The sequence below is a fragment of the Melospiza georgiana genome, chromosome 11 (genome assembly GCF_028018845.1).
Source record: "Melospiza georgiana isolate bMelGeo1 chromosome 11, bMelGeo1.pri, whole genome shotgun sequence".
In the NCBI taxonomy this organism is placed as follows: domain Eukaryota; kingdom Metazoa; phylum Chordata; class Aves; order Passeriformes; family Passerellidae; genus Melospiza; species Melospiza georgiana.
Genome location: NC_080440.1, coordinates 7,761,455 through 7,784,837, shown reverse-complemented (window position 1 = coordinate 7,784,837; position 23,383 = coordinate 7,761,455). Strand labels below are relative to the sequence as shown.

At 40.6% G+C, this 23,383-nt stretch overlaps 1 protein-coding gene across 1 annotated transcript in view; it reads left to right on the top strand.

Moving 5' to 3' along the window:
* Window positions 1-23,383, top strand: part of PTPRG (protein tyrosine phosphatase receptor type G) — a 390,728-nt gene that overhangs the window by 211,102 nt on the left and 156,243 nt on the right. The window contains exon 4 of the mRNA XM_058031858.1: window positions 3,452-3,600. Within this exon, the coding sequence (XP_057887841.1) occupies window positions 3,452-3,600 (149 nt within the window). The remainder of the gene's footprint in view (window positions 1-3,451; window positions 3,601-23,383) is intronic.

Genomic DNA, 23,383 nt, shown 5'->3' with positions numbered 1-23,383 from the left:
TAGTGAGGGGCCCAAAAGTGAGCCCCGTGCCAAGGGTCCTGCTGGCCACACTGTTGCTGGTAGAAGCCAGAACCTTGTTCTATTGAACTGAAAAGTGTCAGTGGATTTTCTGGTCTTGGCACAGTTGGCAATGAAAGCTGAAGCTTCAGTCTTCTCTGCTGGCTGATTTTAGCACTGCTGCTATATTTGATTTCCTCACCCATTGGGGTATGGATTTTTGCTGACAAGTTATTGCTTCTCAGAGCAACAGTTCCTGTCACTTTTCCTGGTAACTTAGGCCCTTTACTGGTAACGTGAAGACTCTTTTTGCCTCGCTGTCAGCCCTGATTTCTTCTGCTGAGCTCCTAACTCCTCCCTTGTTTTATCGAGTCCCATTCCTTTTCTTGGTTTTCTGACCTTTTGAAGAAACTTGCCTGGCATTAATTTTTAAGGTGGTAAGTGGCAGAGCAGCACACCAAGTAAGATGTTTTGGCTTGTGGGTAGAAGATAGAGGCCGACTGTGCCATAAATCCCGATGCATTTTGGCAGCGGAGTCTTGGAGCAGATGGCCACACAAGACCTTCATATTGCAGACTGACAGAGACAGTAAACTAAATAACTGTTTAAGAAATGGTGATGGATGTAGAGGGCATTTCTCAGCAATTAATGTCTGGTTTAAAGAGACAGGGGTCCCTGGGAAAGCTAAAGTCCCTTAACCTTAATGCTCATTAACTGGCAGGAAATATGCTGCTTGGGTTATTGTTATGGCTGTAGGACCTAGTAATCTTTTTTAAATGATTGAACAATGAATTATTTTTAGGCTCTGAGAGGTAATTCTGTTTAGATTTGTTCTGCTCTTTCTTGTTTGTGTCCCCCTCTCTATCAGATAAAGAGCAGACAATGTACAGAAAACAGTGTTTCATTCAGAAAATATCAATGGATTTTATAGGTCTCTGTCTTGACTAGAATGCTTTTGTGCACAATTACATTGGCAAAGGCACTAACATGGGTTCAATTTCTTCACTAGAGTAGCTGACCATAGTATTAAGTGATAGAGATCACTTGGAGGATATACACATTTCATAGTTGTATTTGCATTAGTTATGTTCATACCAAAACTAAAATCAGGAGAATTCAGCTTAGAAAAACTTACTAAAATTTCTGCCAGAAATGTTATTTAGTATCCTGTGTAATATGCATCACTCTGCCTGGGCCTGACCGTCAGAGCTGCTCTGCTAGGGCAGGGGAAGAGCTGCTTTGAGTCCAGGTTTATTCCTGCTCTCACAGGGGTGATGGGCATCCAACACCAGCCCTGAACCTGAAAATGGCATTACACAATTGTGGTCCTGGTGGCTGCACACCACTTTCTTTGGGTTTTTAATCTCAATTATATAGTATTTTAATTAGTGGGCTTTGGGGATTGATTCCTTGCACTTTACAGAAATCCTGGGATAAAAGCATTGGCTCCCAAAGCCCAGTAAAGTGATTTTCAGTTTTTTCAGTCCTGTATACCTGGGGTCACAGAAAAAGGAGGGAAGTTCCTGGCAGTAAGGGGATGCTGCTTAGCTGGGAAGGTGATGGGAACATGTGTCATACAGCTCAGCAGTGTAAGAAATACTGTAAAATGAACAATTAGATGAACATTCCAGATTGTACATCCTCCTAATTATCCTTTTTAATTATTCATCTAAAACAATTAAAATGACCCCTGACAGAGCCATAAATTATTTGGGAACTATCAAATATTTATCAAATGCAACTGACTCTCTACAGAGGTTTTTAACAGATGCACGCGAATTTGCTTTGCTGTATTCCTCAATTCCTACAATTTCATCTATGGAATTTGTAACTCACTGATTGAATGAGATTTTTCACCATTTAAAATACTGCTGAGCTCATTGAGAAATTTTTAAGGGAAGTAGAGAGCAGTGGTGCTTTCAGTCATGTTTATTTAAGGGATTTGGTGTAAGCAGACAGTGACTACCAGCAGTACCCTGGCTGACACAGGAACTGTCCTATAGCTACTTTTGCACCACCCATCCTCCTCCACAAAGCATGCAAAGGGAATGCAGAAAGAAGCAGAAATCAAGGAAGAAAAAAGCCCCATGATTTTGCTGGCACAGTTTAGAAACATCTGAGCATCTCATGCAATTTAACATTAAGATGGTTTTGACACAAACCGTTCAAAGTTGAGCTGTGTGGAAAAATTGCACTGGAGATGATGCTGCTGCTGTGGGTCCCTGTCAGGGGAGGGCACAAAGCCTGGCCTGCAGCACTGAGTCACCAACAGAGAAATGACTTTTATTTCACAAGTAGCTTGCTTTTGTTTTTTTTTCCAGTGGTGAATAAAATCCTCCTTCTTACATAACAAAATTGGATTTATATTAATGTTCCTGTTGTGATGACACAGTTGGCTTAAGAACACAGAGAAATCCTTGTGGGTTTTGCTATTTCCATTAAAAAAGAAAAAATCTCCGAAATCAACCCCAAAACTTAAATTCTAGGATTCTAGGCATGGCAAGCACTGGTCTGCAATGATTTTTACAGAAACAATATTCAAATTTTAGTTCTGTTTTTGTGAGGGATGAGAAGAAATAATTTTGTGGGGGGCAGTTTTTAGGAATGGTATGTATTAAAACCAGGAAATGCTGGAAAGGAAGGGGATATTGTAGTGAGAGTAGCAGAAAGGAATTTTTTGAAAGCTGGAATCAGTTCTTGGTTGGACCACAGGCCTCCCCTGGTAACATGTACCAGGTTCCACCATATGATTCTGCCCTCTGTTTGGACCTAGGGCTTTTATTGTTACATAAAATACAAAGGCTTTTGGAAGTGAAAAGAGAATACAAAGTAGATCTTTCTGACCCTCATTGAATCACGTAATAATAATATCAGAGTTACTGTAATAAAACACAGTTTTGAGATGTGAAGATGTCTCATGACTGGGTCTCAAAAATGTTATTTTGACTCTCCCTATTTTACAGAGGGGAGGAGCAGGGAGGTTAAGGAAAGCACCCAGCATGTCCAGTAGTATAGGTGGGACAGGGCACAGGGTCCCCAGCAACAAAAAAGAGGAAATCCAAAAAACAGGAGACCCATTCTTTTCTTAACTTGTGACCTACCGACCTTGAGGGGTTTATAAGGGCAGCGACCATGGTCAGCCATTACCCTCTGGAACCACATTAAACAGGTTTTGATGTAGTTTCTATTTAAATTTTAATCAAAGTCCAATAAGGAGGGCAAAATGTCCTTGAGAAATTTGGACTTTGGGATTTTCTGTAGTCTGTATAACTTCATAATCACTTCCAGAATTAGCCGACATTACTTGCAGACCTGATTTTTAACAATCCCTGTAAAGAGGAAAATGATGATCCAACATTTTACACGCATTAGGAGAAGTATTCTGATATACTGAGCAAAAAAGTGTTTCAGAAGAACTATGCTGAGTTTCTTTCTTGTTGTTCTGTGTGTGCAGTTGCTATCCTGTTGAAGGACGATTATTTTGTCAGTGGTGCCGGGTTACCGGGCAGATTCAAGGCAGAGAAAGTGGAGTTTCACTGGGGCCAAAGCAACGGATCGGCTGGCTCTGAACACAGCATCAACGGCAAGAGGTTCCCCGTTGAGGTGAGTGGAGAGACACGCTTGTGTTCTCAGAGAAAACAAAATCAGAATGTATTGCTGTAGTCCAGGGCAACTGTGAAACAGGGCAATGTTTCTTTCAGTGAATGTATCACTTTGCAGGCCCTTCCGGCCCTCACAGCACTCTATCCATCATCTCTCATGTGCTTCTGCCATGTCAGCTCCGAGCTCTGCTTTGCTGGCCTTGCCAGCTCTCGTGTCCCATGGGTTAAGTTGCAAACAGCCACTTTTCTCGTTTGTCCCATAAGCTTTCCATGTGTGGGAGGATCTGCTTACAAATATCTGCTGAGTGACCTCGTTGTCCTCCAAAATTTCCTTTCCCATGACGCTTTCAAAGAAACAGCAGCAGTTTGGGAGCCATCGTGCTGAGACCGCTGTCTGTCAGCAGAATTGCTCATTGCCCACACACAGGACGTGACCTCTACCTGGGTTCAGCTGCTGTCCCCTGCCTGGCACTAACGGGACCTCTCCATAGATCCATGCAAACAGCTCTGTGTTTGCTCTGCCTGTGCTGCAGCCAGCTGGGCCCGAGCCAGCCCCAGCCAAGAGCGGCCCAGCTATCCCAGGAGTGAGGCCTGGCCTTGGACATGGTGCCCTGGGAACACAGCCCTGCTCTGAGCCAGGGCCAGGCACCTGTGTGCAGTGACATGGCTTCAGATGGGCCAGGTCAGAGCCAGGGCCAAGCACCTGCATGCAGTGACTGGGGGGACATGGTTTCAGATGAGCTCAAGGCAAGGCACCTGTGTGCAGTGACTGTGGGGACATGGCTCCAGATGGGCTCAGGGCCAGGCATTTTTGTGCAGTGACTGTGGGGAAATGGCTTCAGATGGGCCAGGCACCTGTGTGCAGTGAGTGCAGGGATGTGCCTTTGGAGGGCTCTGAGTGCAGGCAGGGAGCTGAGTGCTGTTGGGTCTTGGTTTGTGAGCAGTAGCCCCAGGTCGCTCTTTCGTCACTGCAGTGTTTTCTGTGTCAGCAGAGTTTGTTGATAGTTTTCACTCAATAGTCATGGTTTTGCATGGTGAGATAAACAAGAGGTTATCTAGGATTACCTTTGCCTGTGGGTAAGCAGATATGCAGTTCCCAAGTGTGGCATGTGGATCCTGAGCAGGTTGCCAGGAGCTGTGCTTGCTTTCCCAGAAAATTCATGGGTGAGCAGAAGTGGTAGTCTTGGGGCTTGATTCACCCCCAGCTTGCCATAATTCATCGCATGAGGCTTTAACCAAGTTACGTTTATCAGGAGGTGGGAAGAGGCTTCCAAAGCTCAAAGGAAGGTTGTCATAGACTGGTGCATTATCAAAACCTCCAATTTTCACCTGCATGTTCAAAGTGCCCCATCACACAAGAATTAGAACCTGGTTTTTATATCCCAATTGTGTACCTGTACGTTAGATTTTCTGAGAGGCAGAGATTTTATTTTTGTCTTCTTTTTAATGAGCTTTTCCATTATCATCCCCTTGATGTAACTGTGATTTCTCACAAGGGGCCAACCCCTGAGCAGATGGAGCAAACGCTCAAACACTGTCATGCTGCCCTGTCTGTCTCAATTGGCAATACTGGTGTTTGTAAACCTCCTGATGCACTCAGGAAATCTACAGAGCCAGTCAACTCCTCTTCTGAAATTTGAGGGAGTGGAGGGGGGTGAAAAACGCTGGCCCTTCTTGTTTGTGTCCAAAATGGTATTTCTACTTCAGAAATGCTTTCTTAGGATTCCAAGGCCATTTGATGGTGGCTTGATGAATGAAAGTTCTTGTATGTGGAAATAAGCATGTGTCTAAGGAATAATTTTCTTATGGTGTAAATGTTCTTCATTTCAGTTGTTTAGGATATTGACTTGAAAACTGGGGGGAGACTGCCTTTGTTTATGTTATTTTTGCTTGTTTATCAATGCTGACCAAAATAAATTGCTGGATCAGATAGGTTTAGTGTTAATCCTATGATTTCTAAGTGATTTGTGTTTGTTGCAATGACATGGACCTCTGTCCTTCCTTGATATTATGATATTAGCAGAATTCCCACAGCCATTCCCTTACTTTTTTTTTTTTTTTAAGGAAGAACAGTTTCCAAATCAAACCTTTCCCTATTGTGATGCTATCTACCTCCTACACAAGAATTCTGATTTTCAATGATGTGGTGCAAAGGATTTCTGTGGATGGTTTTTGGAGGGTCCAATAGGACTAAGGTGATAAAGTTGAGTCGTTATTGATGATAGATGCAAAACCTGTCTAAATAGTTGGGATTTGACTTCTCAAACAGTAACTGTACATGTATTCTCAGTGGGGCTTTTAATTTGTAATGCTAATTGTGGCGCAGCTTGCAACTGTCTGATGCAACCCCAGTTGCCTGATGTTGGGAGGTCTGTGCCAAAAACACGCTACTTCATTTGAGAAGTAGCATTTCTAGGGAGGCTGTGGAAAGGATAAACCAAAACTCTGTCCTACAGAAAGCAAAGCCTAAACCATTCTGATTCTTCTGAGCCCATGGCTGCAGGAAAACCTTACAGCAGTGTGCAGGTATTGGCATTCCAGGTCTGCAGCAGTTACAGTGGCAATGCAGCTGAAAGGAAATGTTTTCTGAGTCTTTATTTTGCAACCAGATGTGGACTATGCTAAACCCATTAGTTCCAAAGCACATCCCAAGGGAACACAGATAGATCAGCTTTATCCATAGAATGAGATCTGTGCACATTAAGTTTAGAAGTTTTTTCCTCTGGGAAACAAAGTGCTTGCTGGTAATCTTTTTTCTTGAAGAGGATACAGAAACTAATTAGAAATGTCAGATCTAATACAGAGCATTATTGTTTGACCATGTTGTTTGGTCTTTATTATTACAACTAATGTGTCAGATGGTAAGGCTGTCTACGTTAATTGGTTTCCTTCACTGAAGCCCATCTGGATCATATTTTTTTATGATTTATGTGTTAAATTAGTTAGTAAGATATATGAGAACATCCTTTTGTTTTCTGCTTTAAAGGCATGTTGGATCAAAGGTGTATTATCTTGCAGTACTTTAATGTAGCATATTGTGACTTCTTTTTAAACTATGGCACATGTAATGGCGTTCTTTCATTATGTGGTCTTGATTGCTTATTTATTGATTAGATTTTCCTTAGTGATACTTGATCTTTATGAAGCCATTATGAGTTTGGCTTTCTCTGAAGCAGCATTCATGATCAGAGATGTCCATGTGCTTCAAACTTCCACGTACATCCAAATTGATACCAGGCCTTGCCAGCATTCACTAGAAACTTCTTTTCCCCCTCTTTCTTCCCACTTTGCAAGCAATATCTGGGTGAGGCCAGGAAGCAGTGCTGTGATGCTGCATTAAAGTGATACCATTAATGTATTGCTGTGTGAGTGGAGTGTGAATCCTAATGAGGACATGGGCTCTGTGCCAGTTTAGAAAAAGGCTCTCTTTTTTTTTTTTCTTAGAGTTAAGAAAAGTTTTTAATGTTGCATTTTCTAAATTTTAATGAATTGCTGACTCCTTTGTATTTTGTTATTGTTCTTCTCCACTATAATTCCTCAGGTTATTTTTTTCTTGCTGAAACCGCAGCAATATAAGTGGACATGCAAATGCTAGAAACCACTTAAGTGGAAAAGTGACAAAATTAAAATAAAAAAGATGAGCTTCCCTCAGGCCAGGAGAGAACCTGGGTTTCCCTCATTAGAGCCAAGAGGAGTAATTGCAGCACTTTAATCTCCCGTGCCATCAAACTGGTTCCCAGCAGCAGGCAGGGCTCACTGTGCTGGCTGGCTGCTCCGAGGGAAACCCAATGCTTAATATTTCGTAGCAAGTGAGGAGCTGACATGGCAGTGCTCTCTGTGCTGCTGGAGTGAGGTACCACCATCCCAGCATAACCATGGGGTTATTTTTTTAATTTTTTCTTAGCTGCCTCGTAGTAATTTTTATGCAAAATGCCGCTTATTTCTGTGAAGAGCAGAAATCAGAAGAGTGATTTTAATCATGGCTGTGTTAATTTGATGTGAGCTTTGGCTGTTTATGAGCGTTCTCTTTAATGGTGCTAATTGTCAGTTATAATGTGAACACCATTATACAGTACTATACAGTAATTTATTTAGTAAATGAGTATCTTATTCCAAGGACCATACTGCAATATGCCATAGAGACCTCATCCTTTTACTCTTACATGAGCAAACTTGCACTGTTTAGGCTAAATTGCTTCTGAAAGAGCAATGTGATTTTATACCCACAAGTACCAACATGCATGTTTTTGGAGATCTCAAGTTCTTTTCCATTAATTTTAAAAAAACCCAACCAAAACAACAAAAAATAGGCAAAAAACCCTCACAACCAAACAAAACAACCAAAAAAACCACCACCCTCACACAACCATCCCGGCAGAAAACAGAGCTGACACCCTCTTATGTCAATTAACAAGCTTTTATATTATGTTTATGTATTCGCTTTATTAAATTATTATTACAAAACAATCATTTGCATTAACAATTCTTGCTGCTCTTCAAGTGTGTTTATTAGAAGACTTTCCAGGTTCTAATGGTGTCTTTGTTCTTGCTCCTTCTTTGATTTTCTCCATTTTCTCTTTGAATCCACATACAGGCATCTGTGTTGTCTAGATCGACAATTAGTTGCTCTAATTTGAATGCTCAGATAACCTTGCCAGTTTATCATTGTCTACTGTTCAACCACTCATTATATTACTTAAATTCTGATAGTTTTTATTATCACAGGCTGATGACAATCAGTGTTATAAAAGTAGAAGAAATGAGTGGTATTCAGTGCACAAAAACCTTTACTACTAAGAATAGTAAGAATAGAATAAGCTAAGATTAGTTACTCAGTTTACTAGGACTAGGTTGGCTGGTTTTTTTTTTTGTTTTATCCTGAATGTTAAGACTTTCTATCACACCTGGAATCACCTACAGCATACATCCAGCCTTCTGTCCACCTGTGAATGGCAGGGAGTATTTACTTTGTAATGTTAGAAACAGGACCATTTCCGTTCTTTAATTTTACTCTTGGTGCAGCTGTGAGTCTGTTTAGATTTGTACACACTTTGTGACATTAAATGATGAACATACCACAGCATGTTCTCTTCCTATACAGGAGAGAACTAACACTCTGTATTGCAGCTGGGTTTATTATTTCTGGCATCCAGCATATCTGGTAATTGTAATTTTGCAAAGATCTCTGGTGCTGATTTCAAGCACAAGTAAAGTTTAATTATGAAACAGGGAGCCAGTGTTGGGTTTATTTCCTTATATTTTGTTTACTTGTTGCTCTTCAAATTTCCATACCTCTATCTGGTAGGATGTAGCAAAGTAGAAGTCAAAAAATTATAGGGGGACCTAAAGAGGACCATTGGGAATATATCACAGTGAGATACTATGTCTGTCTGAAGTAATTTTAGTGCAGTATTCTCTCCAAGGACCAAATCCACACCTATAAAGGGATACTTGGAGCTCCCAGTAACTTTGATGGGAGATGTGCTGGTGGAACTCTGGTTGAGCATTTGGCTCCATGCTCATGCTGTCTGTGCTGTAGAGTGTCCAGGGAATTTAGCATGCTCTGCTTATTCCATCTGCATTTCTTACAGCATCTCTGACTTAATCATTCAGACAAGGAAATGGCTTGGGGATTTTCACATTTAATTTCTTTTTCTTCAAAATGACACAGCATGGGGGATTTTTTGGTTTTCTTACAGTCTTCTCCCTCTCCTTTCCCCATAGTCTTCAAGGGTTCAGATAGCCATAAAATACTCTAAACATGCAATGTGCTAAAAAGCCACATCTGTGTCTCTGTCTTATCTAAAAAGCCAAATCTACATCTCCATCTTATCTCTAGTAAAGTAAGATTTTATTCCGAGTCTCTAGGCGTTACTCCTTTTTGATCTTCACTGCTTTTAAATCTTGTTCAAGTTTCTCATTGTCAGGAAAGTAGTGTGTCATCATTTTGAAAACATAAAATGGATGGATATATTGAACACATCGCTGAGTTTCCGTCTTGTTTCGCTGTGAGTAGTGGAAATTAAACACCATCTTATCACTGTCTGGTTTACTGTTTTATTTTCCTTAGTGTAGCTGCTGCACTGCCTCCTCTCAGTTGTCTTTAGTGTCTCCCATATACTGACAGAAGAGTCAGTTGAGACTTTAATTAATGACTTTATTGTAATCAAGGTTCCATTTTAGTGCAGAATGCTCCATCTTATAGTAGTGAAATATTTAGTCTCCATCTGGCTGATCTTTTCTGTGAATGTCCCATGATAATTAAGAAGAAACAGGAGAGGATGGTCTGAAATTAAATATGTTTAGTGGAGGGGTTAGTGTATCCTGGGACTGTTTGTGTAGAGACTCAGACAAAATTTAAGAATAGAACAGCAGTTTGGTTTTATGGCTGCATCTTCCTGCTGTCTGCCAGGCCCCAGTAATTTCTAGGCTGAATTACAAATGTTACAAATGCATCTGGAGTTTTATTTTGAAATAACTATCCAGTAGCATGGATCAGAGATAACCCTTTTCATTGTGGCTGGGAATGTCCTGCTTTCCCCAAAGGATTTCGACTGACTTGTTGAAAAGGTCAGAGGCAGTAGCACTACACTGCAATTACAGTATGTTAATGATGAGCTAAGAGTTCTACATTCTTCTTAACATAAGTCCCTGATTTTCTACATGATTAATTGGAATCTGAAAAGACTGACAAGGAGAAGGAGGATCAGATGGGGTGAAAATAAGAGATAAGAGGCTGACAGCCAGCTCTTGTTGTAAAGGAGAGTTATTTTGAATAGGAGAAAAAAATCAATACAAAGGTTGGAGGATTTTACAGAGTTGTAAGAGCTACTTTAATGAAAGGTAGCAGATTCAATAGGATTGTTACTTGAAATGTAGGATTGTCTGAGTTAGAAAAATGGGACTGTCTCTCCCCAGCTGTAAAGGTGAGCTTTGCCTGCTGAGCTTCCTGTGTACTTAGTCCACTGGATTTACTGGCATTTGCTCTGGGCACTCAGTATGATGAAAAAAGGGGGGAAAATATGTAGGGGAGCTTACTAAATTCTATTCTTCTGGAAAAGTCACTTGATTTTGGGAAGAGAAGGAAGAGGACAACAGGTGGTAGGTAGCTCTTTCTGCTGCTTCAGCATTTTAGGTGTCTGACATGTGAGAGTGTCTAGCAAAGAAAAGGGATTCATTATGAGCAGGTGGCTTTGTTTGGCCCTGACTGTAATGAGCAGGCCAGGAATTTGGTCGACTTGAAGGATGCTTAGCATGAACTGCTCTCTTGCACATTCATGCCAGCATCCTTTCCCCAGCAGAGATTGTGAGAGGTGAGTGCAGGTAGGGAGTCTGTGCACTGAGGCTTTCTAACCTGGGTTAGAGGTAGGATGAGGAGTCAGCTGAACCTCAGCATCAAACACATCTTGGACAGAAGCACTTTGTGTGGGTAGAAAAGGGGACTTCAACAGTGCTGCAGAAGAAACTTGCTCCTGCAACTATTAAATGGGCTATTTAATTACTTTCAGTAGAGATGGCAACTTTAATCTTAAGCAGGGAGCCAAGTTTTTGAGAATTGCTTGTAGCTTTTGAAGTTTGGGGACTTAAATGCCAGAAGGCAATTTTTTCAGCTTGCAGTGCACAGCCATGAAGCATGTGAGGCTTACAGGGAGGGGAGCTGCAGATCCCTCAAGTGTGTCTGGGCTGTGGGCTCTGAGCACTTGAACAGGTGCACACTCCACGCTGTGCCAGGCTGGCTGCCCATCAGGGTCCTGGCATGTTGGTTAGGAACACATGGGGTTGATAAGTGCTCAGCACAGCCCCTTTCCATTGGGCAAGTCCAACAGTCTTTGGGATGTCTTCCCCTAGAGATGTGTGACCCTTCCTGATTATCCCAATAGGCTCTCTGGAAATAAAAAAGAGGGATGATATTTAGGGGTATGAAGGATAAAAGAAATATTGCACAAATATGTTGCAACAAAACCTTAATGTGGTTAATGGGCTGGTTGGTAGCTGTCAGAAGGGATTTCCCGTGGAAGCCATTTCAGTGGGACTCAAACAATCAGAATAGATTTCACTAATGTTAATCATGATTTAAGGCAGCAAGCAAGAAATTATTTAAATTATCTATTATACTGGTGCTTTACTGATTGCATTTTACTTCTTTTGGGTTTTGCTTGGGGTTTTTTTCCTGAAGAATTCTAAACAGTTGCTATCATTTTGTGCCAAGAGAATAAATTACGTCAGACATGTTATTTGCTGTGAGAAAATTCAGTACATTTATTCAGACACTTCTTTTTTGTCATTTTATCACGTGTTAAAGAACTGCATTTTAAGGGATGACTAACAAAAGTTTGTGAAAACCAGAAAGAAAGATGCATCTTCTTGTCTGGTTATTTGTGTATCCAGAAAGGTTTTTCATTAGAACTGATTTTCCAGTGCAGGTAACCAAAAGGCTTTTTAATTCTAAGGAGGAACAGGCTGTGAAATATATTCATTGTGGACTGTGCTGATCAGTAGTACCATAGTTACCTTCTTGCCCTTCCACCTGAATCCCTTAGCAGTTTCTTATATTGAATCTAAAAGCTCTTTTGGTTAAAGAATATGTCTTTGCTGATTTTGTGCAGCACCTGTCCCAGAGGAATTCCTGCTCTGGGATGCAGCAATCTGAGCTAATCCTTGTTATTTTCCCAGTTCAAAGACATTGTATTTCCTGACAGGATGGGAGGGTTAACTAAAGTAGAAAAAAGATCTAAAATACATCTAGAATTTACTGTCTGGTGGAAATGAAATAAAAATCAAGTAGCTGAAAACAAGAAAAAAATGTGTGTGTTTGCTCATGCTTTGAGACTCTCATCTTTCCATACAGAAAAAAGAATTTGGTGAAAATAGTTGTATCCCTGAATATGTGTCCTCTTGCTTGCTGTTTCTCTATGTGGCTTAATAAGAAACATTATTTTTTCCCTAAATAATTGGGCTTTCCATCACATTCCATGAAAGGCCAGTAATGCCCTTTCTGTCATTGTCCCATCTAGACTAGCTGGCTGCAGAATGGGCTTTCCTTTATCCACTGGCTTCAGAGAGGAGGCAAAGTGGGCTGGTATTTCCAGGAAATGCCTCCATCTACCCTCACTATTCACTGCCTTTGGTAGCATATCCCACAAAGACACTTGGCCATTGTTGGTCATTGACCATTCAGTAAGGTTCTTTAAATAAAACATAGCTCTGATCTACACATGTGTAAGAAATTCAAATTTAGGCTTCCCACTGGAGCTAGAAATAACATTACCAGGTGGGAAAGAGATTTTCCCCCTAAAGTGGGCCAACAGTTTGTTAATAGTTTTATCAAACACAAAAAATGGCACCTGGTGTGCCAAAGGAGCATTAGTTTCTCCAGATGGGATTGTTGATTGTCCAGGAAAAAAAAATTGAGAGTGTTTCCCTACTAAATTAGGGAGGAATCATTCTTCTCTGGGACTGGGGGCAGATTTGACTTTTTTACAGACTTTTTTGCAGACTCTTGAGGACCAAATGCCGGCTGGAGAAGCAAACTTGCTCACCCCAAGTGGTGAATGTAATTTCAGAAATAAAAATATGCATTAGTACAACATCTCTCACACATTTGTAATGAAATGGAGAAAGAGATCTTAGGGATTTGATCGTGCCATAAATGGATGAAATTTCTCTAATTTTGTAATTTTTGCCCTTATATACATTTTTACTGCATTCTGTGTTTTGAAGTTCAGACCTGCAATAGTGCTTGTATTTGCTCTTTACCGTAACCAGATCACTGTAAGGGTGATTTTAGTTAATTTTTATACCTACATAAAGCCCTTTCATTCCTTCGGGGCAGTAGTGCCTACAAATAAGATAAATTCAATACTCAATGCCTGCTTGCAGTGCTGAAGAGGTTTTCAAAGGGTAGAAGGTTTAGCTTTTTAAAGCTTTTTTAAATGCAAAACTACCCTTAGATGAGTAGTCAAAATTACAGAATTCGTTTGAAAAGAAGAGGAAAGCCTCTTTTGCTTCATTTCTCATCAACTTTGGTTGAGTGGGGAATTCTGTGCTCCTTTTTCTGTGGTCTGTCCCCTCCTAGGGCAGGTTAGTGCTCTTGAGGGAGAGGGTGGCTAGCTGAGAGTTGAGTGACACATTTGATCCTGAGGTGGCATGTTCCAGCAGGATAATAATATCTCTTAAAAAAAAAATGTCATTACATCCAGTTCGAAATAGGAGATGGGCAATAACAGGAGAATTTTGAAAAATATTCGTTTGAAATTCTTTGCTTGAGAGCTCTTTTTCTGTTTGGGAGGCAGGAATGTGAGCACTCATTTAATGAGCTACATTCAAAAGGTAAAATTTCAAGAGAGTAAAACTGAGTATTTCCTGAACATAAATTGAGTCACCCATCCTCAAATCCATAGTTATGTTCTTCTCTTCAACCTCATCTAATATTCCCCTTGCTTCCTGTTTAACTAGGAAAAATGCAAATACCTGAAGTAGAGACTTTTGTACATACCAGTCACTGATGTTAAAGCGTGAGCTCTTCACTCAGTGATGCTGGAAGCTACAGTCTGCTGTTGCTGGAATACCATTTCTGAAAGCCTGGTAGCCCTCCCACTGAACCATATGGTGATTTATCAGACAGTTTAGCAGTAGCAAGACCAAGACCCAAGCTGGTCAAGTCTGAAAATGCATATTCCTTATGTTGCTTCTGGTAATAAGGTTCTGTTCTGTTCCTTTTGTAGCATTGTGAACGCATGCGTTGAGCTGTGTGTCCCCTGGAAGGGAATTGCTGTATTTCCAGGCTATGGGATTACAGTGTTACAAGTTAGACTTTCAAGAAACTGAAAACATCAGATTCTGGACTCTTGCAGCTGAAATGGCTGTTGTGTTGGTCCATTTTAAAGAAAATAAATAGGAAATATATGAAAGCTCAAATGCAGCTCTCATGAGACGATGTCAGAGGAAATTAATATTTTCGGTAGAAAAAGAGCAAGCTCTCATTTCAAAGAAAGCTTCCTAGCAAACCATTTTGGTTTCTTAACACTTGCCACACATGATCTCTGACATAATATTGCTTCATTGTTAGCAGAGTTAGTTCAGATGTTTTCCTATCATACTCAAGTGAGGTAGCAGTGGAAAGCATGCTGGTAATGCTACAAGGAATAATTTGGCATCAGTCAGAAGCTGGAACTCAAAAAAGGCAGTAGGAGAGAAATAATTAGTAAGGATAATTGTTAGGCCTTGACAACCTGGTGTGTCTTTCTAGCAGTGAATGGATTCACCTGACACCCAGAGATAGCCATCTGATAATGGCACTCATAAAATCGATACATCAATACTTTATCCTTGAAACAGTATTTAAAGTCTGTTCTTAGATTCATTTTTTTACTTCTATAAAGTTATAGCAGTCTGGGATTTGAGATAATGCATTAATTACAGCCTTATTGGACCTTCTTCATTTGCTGTATTTTAATGCATCTATGGTGATTGCTGAAGAAAGATGCCTAGTGAGCTTAATCTGCTTATGCTTTAAAAAGAAAGGATGCTAAGAAGATTAAAATGGGGCCTCACACTGAACAGGTTTGAGAGTTTGCAGTGCTCACAGTGGCAGGGAGTTTTCTACAGGAGTTATTTAGAATTTAGAGCTTCCCTGATGCTGCCTCTGCTGATCTCATGGAGATGGGAGGAGCAGGAGCTGGGCACAGCTGAGATTTTGCTTTTGTAGACTGAGATTGTGCACAGGCTCTAATAATGTCAAATTGTTGCTGAGTTAAACATGATGCTGCTTCTTTCTGTTAATGTTTCCTGCTCGTCCACGTCTTTTCTCACTGCAGAGAAATATTTGTGGGATTGTAATGCACATCCCAGGACCCAGAAATAGTGTGTGCATGGTTGAAATAATGCCCATCCAAATAATACTGTAGATAAGTATTACAAGAGATTTAGATTTAGGTGTACTCATCAGATTTCCCCAACTGCATGTGTGTTGCATTAATTGAAATGGACTGGAAATTTTATTTTTGATTACATCTGCTGTGAAGGACAGGAGACATTCAACAAGACAAAATCCCTTCCCTGACTGCACTACATATATGTGCCATCTCTAGCAAGGCAGAAGCTTATGTTGAAAGCAACCTATTTATCTAACAACATTAACAAAATATCATTTTTTTAATAAAGGCTGTAAAGATCAGTGGCTGCCCTCTGAGTGCCTGAGACGAATTATTTCTACCTCTGCCTCCCTATTATTCATGGGCGCTTCATTGCAGGGCCGTAGCTGTCCCCGCTGTGCCACCACCGGCTTCACTAGCAGGTGGAAAATTCAGCACTTTCATAACCAGTGGGTTTTCTTCATTTTAAGAAGATTATGGCATGAAAGATGGAGGAGGAGATCAGAACTGGCAGGAAACTGTGATTTGAATAGGACCTTCAATTTGACACATGTTATGTCCTTAAGAGAGGAGTCGGTGCCTGGTTTTGTTGACAGGTGTGGCGACAGCTTTGAGGGATGACAGGCACTTCACTGAATCACTAAATTGATCTGATAATCAGTAAGTGAGTTTGCTAAGAGCAGGTACTACGTGCCTTCTTTGGGGCTTGGTTAACTTAGTGACAGCTTGTTTTAAATATACTGGGAGGCCGTATTTTATTTTTCCTTTCTTTTCTGAGCAGAACCCCACTTAGAGCCAAATAAAAGAAGCCATTTCTCCTCTTTGGCTCTAAAACTAACCTGGAGATTACCAGACCTTGCTTTTACAAAGCAGCTGCTGTCACAGGTTAAGCTATCTCCATTTTCTCCAGATAGTAGTGACCATCATCAGCCACAAGTGTTTGTCCTCTCAATGTGGTTGCAGCCTTTCCCCTCCCCTGCCTTCCCTAGACAGAGAGCATCCGCTTCTCAGCAGCCTTTGACTTTCTCAGAGCCTTGATAGCAGCCTTGCTCCCATTTCCAGCTGCTCATTCCCAGCTAGCCTGGTAACCCATGGACTTTTTCTCCCTTGGAGCACCTAAAGAGGAGATTATTCCTTTCCTTGGTGGCGTGGTGGCCGTGCCCTATGCCAGAAGGGCAGGCAGGTGCTGTGCCTTGAGGTGCAGACAGCAGTGGCTGGAGGGGATCTCCCTCAGCTGTAACCTTTGGGTTGTTTGCTTGTGAGCTCATGACTGGATTTGCAGTTGCCTCCCCGTTAGTTCTGCTATTTACTGTGGAAACTTGACACAGGACAGGTTTGTCAAATTAAAATGTTCTGCCTCCAGCATCAGGCATATGGATTAGAGTTTTTGTTGGTTTGTACTGGAGCTATTCAGAAGGGGAGTTTTGCTTCAGGCGTTTTCCAAAGGCGATAGAATTTGTAAAAGTTCAATATGGATTTATTTTATGATGCCCCAGCAGTATCTGTATAGTTTGCTTGGGTTCAGATAAAAACCATTTGTGGTCAAGGTAAATATTACAAATCAGAGATTTTTTAAATGTGCATTCATAGTTGTCCTCTCTTCTTAAGACATAAATTGAATTTGTGTTCTTCATACTGTGATGTCTAAACGATTTCCTCTTCAACAAAGAGTACATAACAAAGGTTAAAAATTATTTTTGCAATCCAAGCATTTAAGTATACATTACTATCTGTTTTAAGGATGGATAATCAATGTAAAAAATGATACTTCCGTGTATTCCTAATAGGTCACTGTGTAAATATCCATAATGGAATCGATCCCCTAGGTTATGGCAACCATTAGTACAGAAGGGGTTTCACAATTAATGTATCAGACATTTGTCTTTTCTACTTACATGCAAAATGATTATTTATTGATTATTTTCAATCCAGGTTAATGATGTTGAAGAGGTTTCAGTATCTCAATTTGAAGTACTTAAAGTGTGCTTCAACAGAAATATTATATCCCTTTCAAGAAGTTGTGACTAATATCTGATAAGTGATTTTCCTCTGCATTCTCTCTCATTTATATATACATACATATATATAATTCATAAAATAAGGATGTCTGCACACCTAGAAAGTGTCAGTGCCATGTGAATGAATGGTCATGTGAAATGATTGTATTTTCCCTGTTACCTGAGAAGCATGTGTAAAACCAAACTGTATGCAGAAAGGCTTGCTTTCATAAAGCTCTCTGGCAATAATGATGAGCAGAGGGAAGTATATTAAAAATGTGTAATAAGTGACTTATGGTCCTGTGTCCCATTTGGAAAGGGACCTGGCTCATGGCTCAGGAAAGTTTCAGGTCAATACATGGTGGCTTCCTCAGTTCCCAAAAGTCAAGCTCACATGCATCAAGGTAATTGTTATTCCAGGAAGAGCTTGTTCTTTGCTCCTGGCCCCATTGGAATGTGTCTGTGTAAATACCATGCTGACTTGTAGAAAGAGGTCTCTACAAAGAGAAAGATGCCTGCCAGGCAGCCTGTCTCACCATAGTCAGAAGGGACAAGGACTGGCAGTTGAGGCAAGGACGGTCTGTTTTTTCTATTAAAAATGGGGAAATTTTCTTCCTCTTTGGAATCACAAGATTCCAAAGAAACCAAGATGCAGAAAGTTAAGTCCATTTCAATTCAGAAGGGTGTTGAGCTGACGTGTTTGCCTGCACTTGCCCGTGCACACAGGCAGGGGTGGAGGCTCAGTGGCAGCCTGGGGAGGTGGTGGCCTCAATGCAGAGCTGTGGATGTGGTGAGAATTCCCTGCTCCATTCACAGGCAGAGCTGCATGTGAGCTCTGAGCCTAGGGCTGACATCTGCTTTGCAGTGAAACTCTGCACTGGAAGCTGACATCAACCCTCTGTGCTGCTTTAAATTAATATTCTCCTTGGAAAAAGAAATTAATATTTCAGTGAAGGTTTGATATTTTTTTTATTATTATTTTTTTATTTGTGACTCTCCTAGTCATTTTCCTGATTAAGTGTCAGCCCTTTTTCAATGAGTTTAAGCCTACTGACAGTAGACTGACTTTTCTTAATTATCTTTTCCAGACCCCTTTAAATTAGTCCCCCAGGGGTCTGTGAACCTCATATTGAAAATGACAGCTTTTATATTTCCTTACTAAATACATACAAAGAGTTGTCCAGGGACGCTAACTCACATAAGATTGTTAATTCCCCCTGGAAAACAAAAGAATCTGATTTTAAATGGCAATACATCTGAGAGACTGGGGCACAGTATGGAGGAAGAGGAGAATGGCCATCAGATGTGGCCATGGCTTTGTCCATGCTGGAAAGAGTGTGGGAGGGGAAAAACCATTTGAAGCCACTGAACTCATGCATAAATGTATAGCTTTCAAATAGCTAATTTTTTATGTCATAAAAGAAAACTGGCTAGGGCTGGTTCCTTCTTTATAGCCCTGTCATAAAATCTGAAAAATGGAGTTTATAATTTATGGTCTGAAACCACCTTAACTATTGCAATACAAACAGCATCACTGTGCTGCAGTTTATTTCTAAAATGCCTCCAGTGAAAATATTGCAGCGCCATAATTAACTAATACCAAGATCCTGTTTGATTCGCTTTCTCTGCTTTCCCCAGAATTATGCAGTTAGTATAAATCCTCAAGGCTTGGAAGATGGCTTCAGAATAATCTTACATCACCATGTCAGTTAAGACAATCACTAATAGGGTTTCTGTGGCTCATAGAGTCTCTCCCATCACTGGTTGCATTTATAAGGAGTGAGTTACATAGTTTTTATCTATGTCTATATATGCATGCATGTGTCTATGTCTACAAAAAAAAAAGGAAGTAAAAAGAAGTGCAGAGGAGAACAGCGTGCCTGCTGTCTCCTAATTACTTTGTTTTTTGATATCTCAGCAACATTGATCTTTCAAAATGATCTCTTGCTGGTGGCATCAGTTTTATGTTGGAAAATATTCCTGCAATTCTGGTGATGATAAACTAATTACAGACTATACATTTTTAATGATTTAATCTCCTGTCATATTCCTAGAGAGAAGTGATCCTGATTCCAAACAAATCTCCCATGCATGACCAAACACTCATCATGAAATGTATGGTTTTCATTAAACCCCGTTGTTAATAAAGGCTTAGGATTGTTTTGTTAAAATGGGGAGAGGTTGGGGAGTAAAAGCATGCTGAAAGATTGCTGTAATAATGCTGCAGTAAGCTCTTTGAGTCACACAGAGTTCCCAGCAACATTCCACTGCCATGTGCCTTCCATTACAGAGAGCTCCTGACCATGTGTAATGCTGGCAGAGGAGTTTCCACGGGTGGTGCATAGAAAGGTGCATTCATACACCTTGGTCTGTGCCAGGTTTGTGTCACTCACCCCATCTCTGTTAGTGTCTAGGTTTAGGAATGATGATTAGTTAAGCAGTGTCTCAAAAAACCAGCTTCAAGAGGTGCCCTTTTTTGAGATATTGAGGTCTCTGCTTTGTGACTTGCTGTTACACGAATGCACTTTATATCCTTGTGCCACTTTGGCTCAGTGCTGTGTGCCTTGGTGGGGATCTGCTTTTGAACTTTGCATAAAGACCAAAGCAATGCGCCTTGGCCTCTGACTGGGGTCAAGGGTGGTGCTGCAATGGGGGAACATAAAGTGATTATCTCCTTTGCATCTGCTCGAGGGACTGGATCTGAAATGCCCTTCAGCAGCAGCTCCTGTAATTTAGCATCAGATCCAGAAGTAAAAGAGGGTCGTGGTTCTCTTGAGAGCACAGATGTAAGAGGTGCTGGAAAGATGACAGAGAAAAACAATTGTTAGAAATTTCTTTTACCTATGGGAGAAATGTCAAGTAATTTCACTGAGCTGTAAACATTCCTGCCAGTTTTGCTTGCTTTCAGGTACTTTTGCCCTTTTCCCAGAGAGCTCTTTTGTTGATTTTAACGACTCCAGTCTTTGGGAAGTCTGAAGATAAGAACAGCATTTAGAGAAGGCATTTAAAGCAAATTTTGGTATACCTGCACTGATTGTGTGCGTGGTGGTGCACTGGTAACAATCTGAGTCAGATGCACGCATATTCACACAGCTAATAACAAACAGGGCCTAGAATTACTCAGCCTAGAGAAGGGAACATGGGGAGGGTGAATTAAGGTTCCTGTGAACTTTTTGTGGATTTCCTGGCAGTGTGACGATGAAACTATTATTATGAACTAGAACTCCAATTTTATTAATGTTCTGAAGTATGGAAGGAAGCAACAAATCTGATTTAAGAGAAGACATTTGTCTTGGCAGTGTGATTTACTCCAGGGTTGTAAATTTGACATGATGGAGACTAAAATGTACTGAAACTTAAATTTCTCCCATATCTCACTCAAAGTCAAATGATTTAAATAGCAGAATATGAGAAATGACATGTATCCTTGGATGCAAATATATTTTTGGTGCTGAAGATTTTAATTTCACATCTGAGGAAATTTATCAATTTGATGATGAAACTTTTAGGAAAACAAAGGTCAGAATTTCCAAGTATGGTGCGGGGATGCCATGACAAGTGCATCACTGTCTCCTGCAGTGAAGGTTTCCTGCCTGGTAACCTCCTGTAATGGGTCCAATAATGATAAAACAGGTACTATGGAAGGTGAAATCTGCTTTGCTGACACAGATCCTGCTAATGCTCCTGTCCTGCCATGCACACCATGCTTCTGTCTGGCACTGTGCCTGCCCTGTCTCCTGTGCTGTACAAATGTGTCCAGGACAAAATACTATGACATTTTAAAGTACAAGATGTTAGCAAACCCAAGCATAGCTGGGGTGGGGGACTGAGTGAGTGTTGCAGGCAAAGGACCCCCAGCACAATCCAGCTTACTCTCATTTTGGGGGAAATTCATTTCTGGGATTTTGTCCTCTTAGGACCAGCTTGAGTAGATGGACCAAACCTTGGTCCCTGCTTTGGACTCTTCACTGTGGTTTTCCCTTCTGTTCAGTAATGCTTGCACTACTCTGAGGGTCACCAAACCCTTGGGATCATTTTCCCTCTGAAGGGATCCACTGAGGATGAAGGGAAGTAATGGTGTTCCTCCACTCCTCACTTTCATACATGTCAGAGGTGCCTGAAGTGTATTTTCACGCTTTGACCTTTTGGTAATCAGCAGAGACATGCTTATCCCCTGATGAACATAAACTTAACCCAATGGCTATAAGATCAATCTCTTAGAGCTCTAATCCTCCTGTTCATTTCCTGAGTAATGCCTTTTAAAAATCTCCATATTCTGGAAGTAAAAGCCACAGCTTAATATTTTTTTTACTACTTTTTAAGATAAACCAGTAACTTTTATGGCCTTACTCTGTGATTCCATGAAATGGGATTAATTTCTTAGCAGCAGTGGACCTGCTCTGTCAGTTCAATAAAAGTAATGTGGACAATTTCAGTCTATTACTTTTAAATTAACTCAGCCCATATGACTCTTCCTAATACACTGCCACCTTGTGAAAAACAGGGTTGCATTTTATTGATTCATGTGATAGATGAGAATATTAAGTGTTCCCTGGCAAACAGCACCCCAAACAACACGAGGCTCTTAGGCATGCCAGGACTGGGGAACTAATTATGCTGAGACAGAAGAGGTTATTTTACTCATATGCTGTAAAATGGAAAAAATATTAAAGTAACTTTATAGCTTAAAAAAGAAAGAAACCCAGCACTTCTCCTTCATGTCCCCCACAGCCTGGCTGTTATGTTTTTTCTTGCCATATTTTCAGTCAGTTTCTGAAAATGCAGAATTGAAGAAGGTCATTGGGGAGGGAATAAAAAAGAAACCAAAGCAGGGAAAAGCTCAAATCACTGAAGGTACAAGGAAATGAAAAGAGGTCCTTGTAACATAGCACACCTGATATGTATGTAGTAGCTTTGCTTCCACAAAGTCAGAGAGACGAACAGGTATTGCCCCTTCAGAGATCCAAACTTTTCAAAAAGATTGCTTGTTAAATTTTTACTTGGTGAAAAATGAAGTCTGAAAAAGCTGGTGTGGTGATCCTTTGAGGACGTTCTAGAATAATTGTAATAATGCATTAAAATGTCACGAGGGGAAATGATTAATTGGAATTGCCTTCATTTTTCTCCTCCATTTGCTCGCATTCCCGTCCTTAGTTCCTCATATAAAAAATAAAAATAGTAACATCCAGTGCTAGCACTATATATGAAGTCTTTTCTTACTGCACAGTGACATACATGAAGCCTTGCTACTGACACATGGGGTTGCATGTCTACTACTCCAATTGCTTTATTCATGTTTTGGCTTTCAGCATAAAAGCTAAAACACTGAAAACCAATATAAAATTCTGATCGTGGCAAGGACATTTATCATTCTGTAACAAAAACCAGGTGGGTTGTTTGCTGGCTGTGTTGGTTTGTTCTTTCCACAGCAGAGAACCTGATTTTCAGTTATTTTTCTGTCTTGTGCTCATTTCACAAGGACTAACCCAAGCCAGCACACTGTGCAAAGCAAAGATCAGTGGTAGAGGTGACTTTTGTTCTCGAGGCTCTAAAACACAAGCAAAGTGGGAGTAAATGGCAGACAGATGTAACAGAAACAAGAGAAACTGGGAGCAGGAAGTTTATTTTCCTGAACTCTTGCCTGGTGGTTCACTCCTCCAAATGATGAGCTTTAAAATAGGCTGCTGGGCCAGCATCCGAAACTTGACCTTGTGTGGGTGCAGTTTCCCTCTGTGTGTTTTGTTACATAAATACTATGTGGTATTCAGGATGGGAATCTCATCCAGCATTTTTTTTAAAGTGGTTTTCTATTTCATCAAAAGAACTCAAGGAGAGGATAAAAAGCTGCATCACAAATAAGTAAAATAAGTAATCTGATTGTTGCTTTAGGTATGTTTCTGCTCATTTTAGTTTG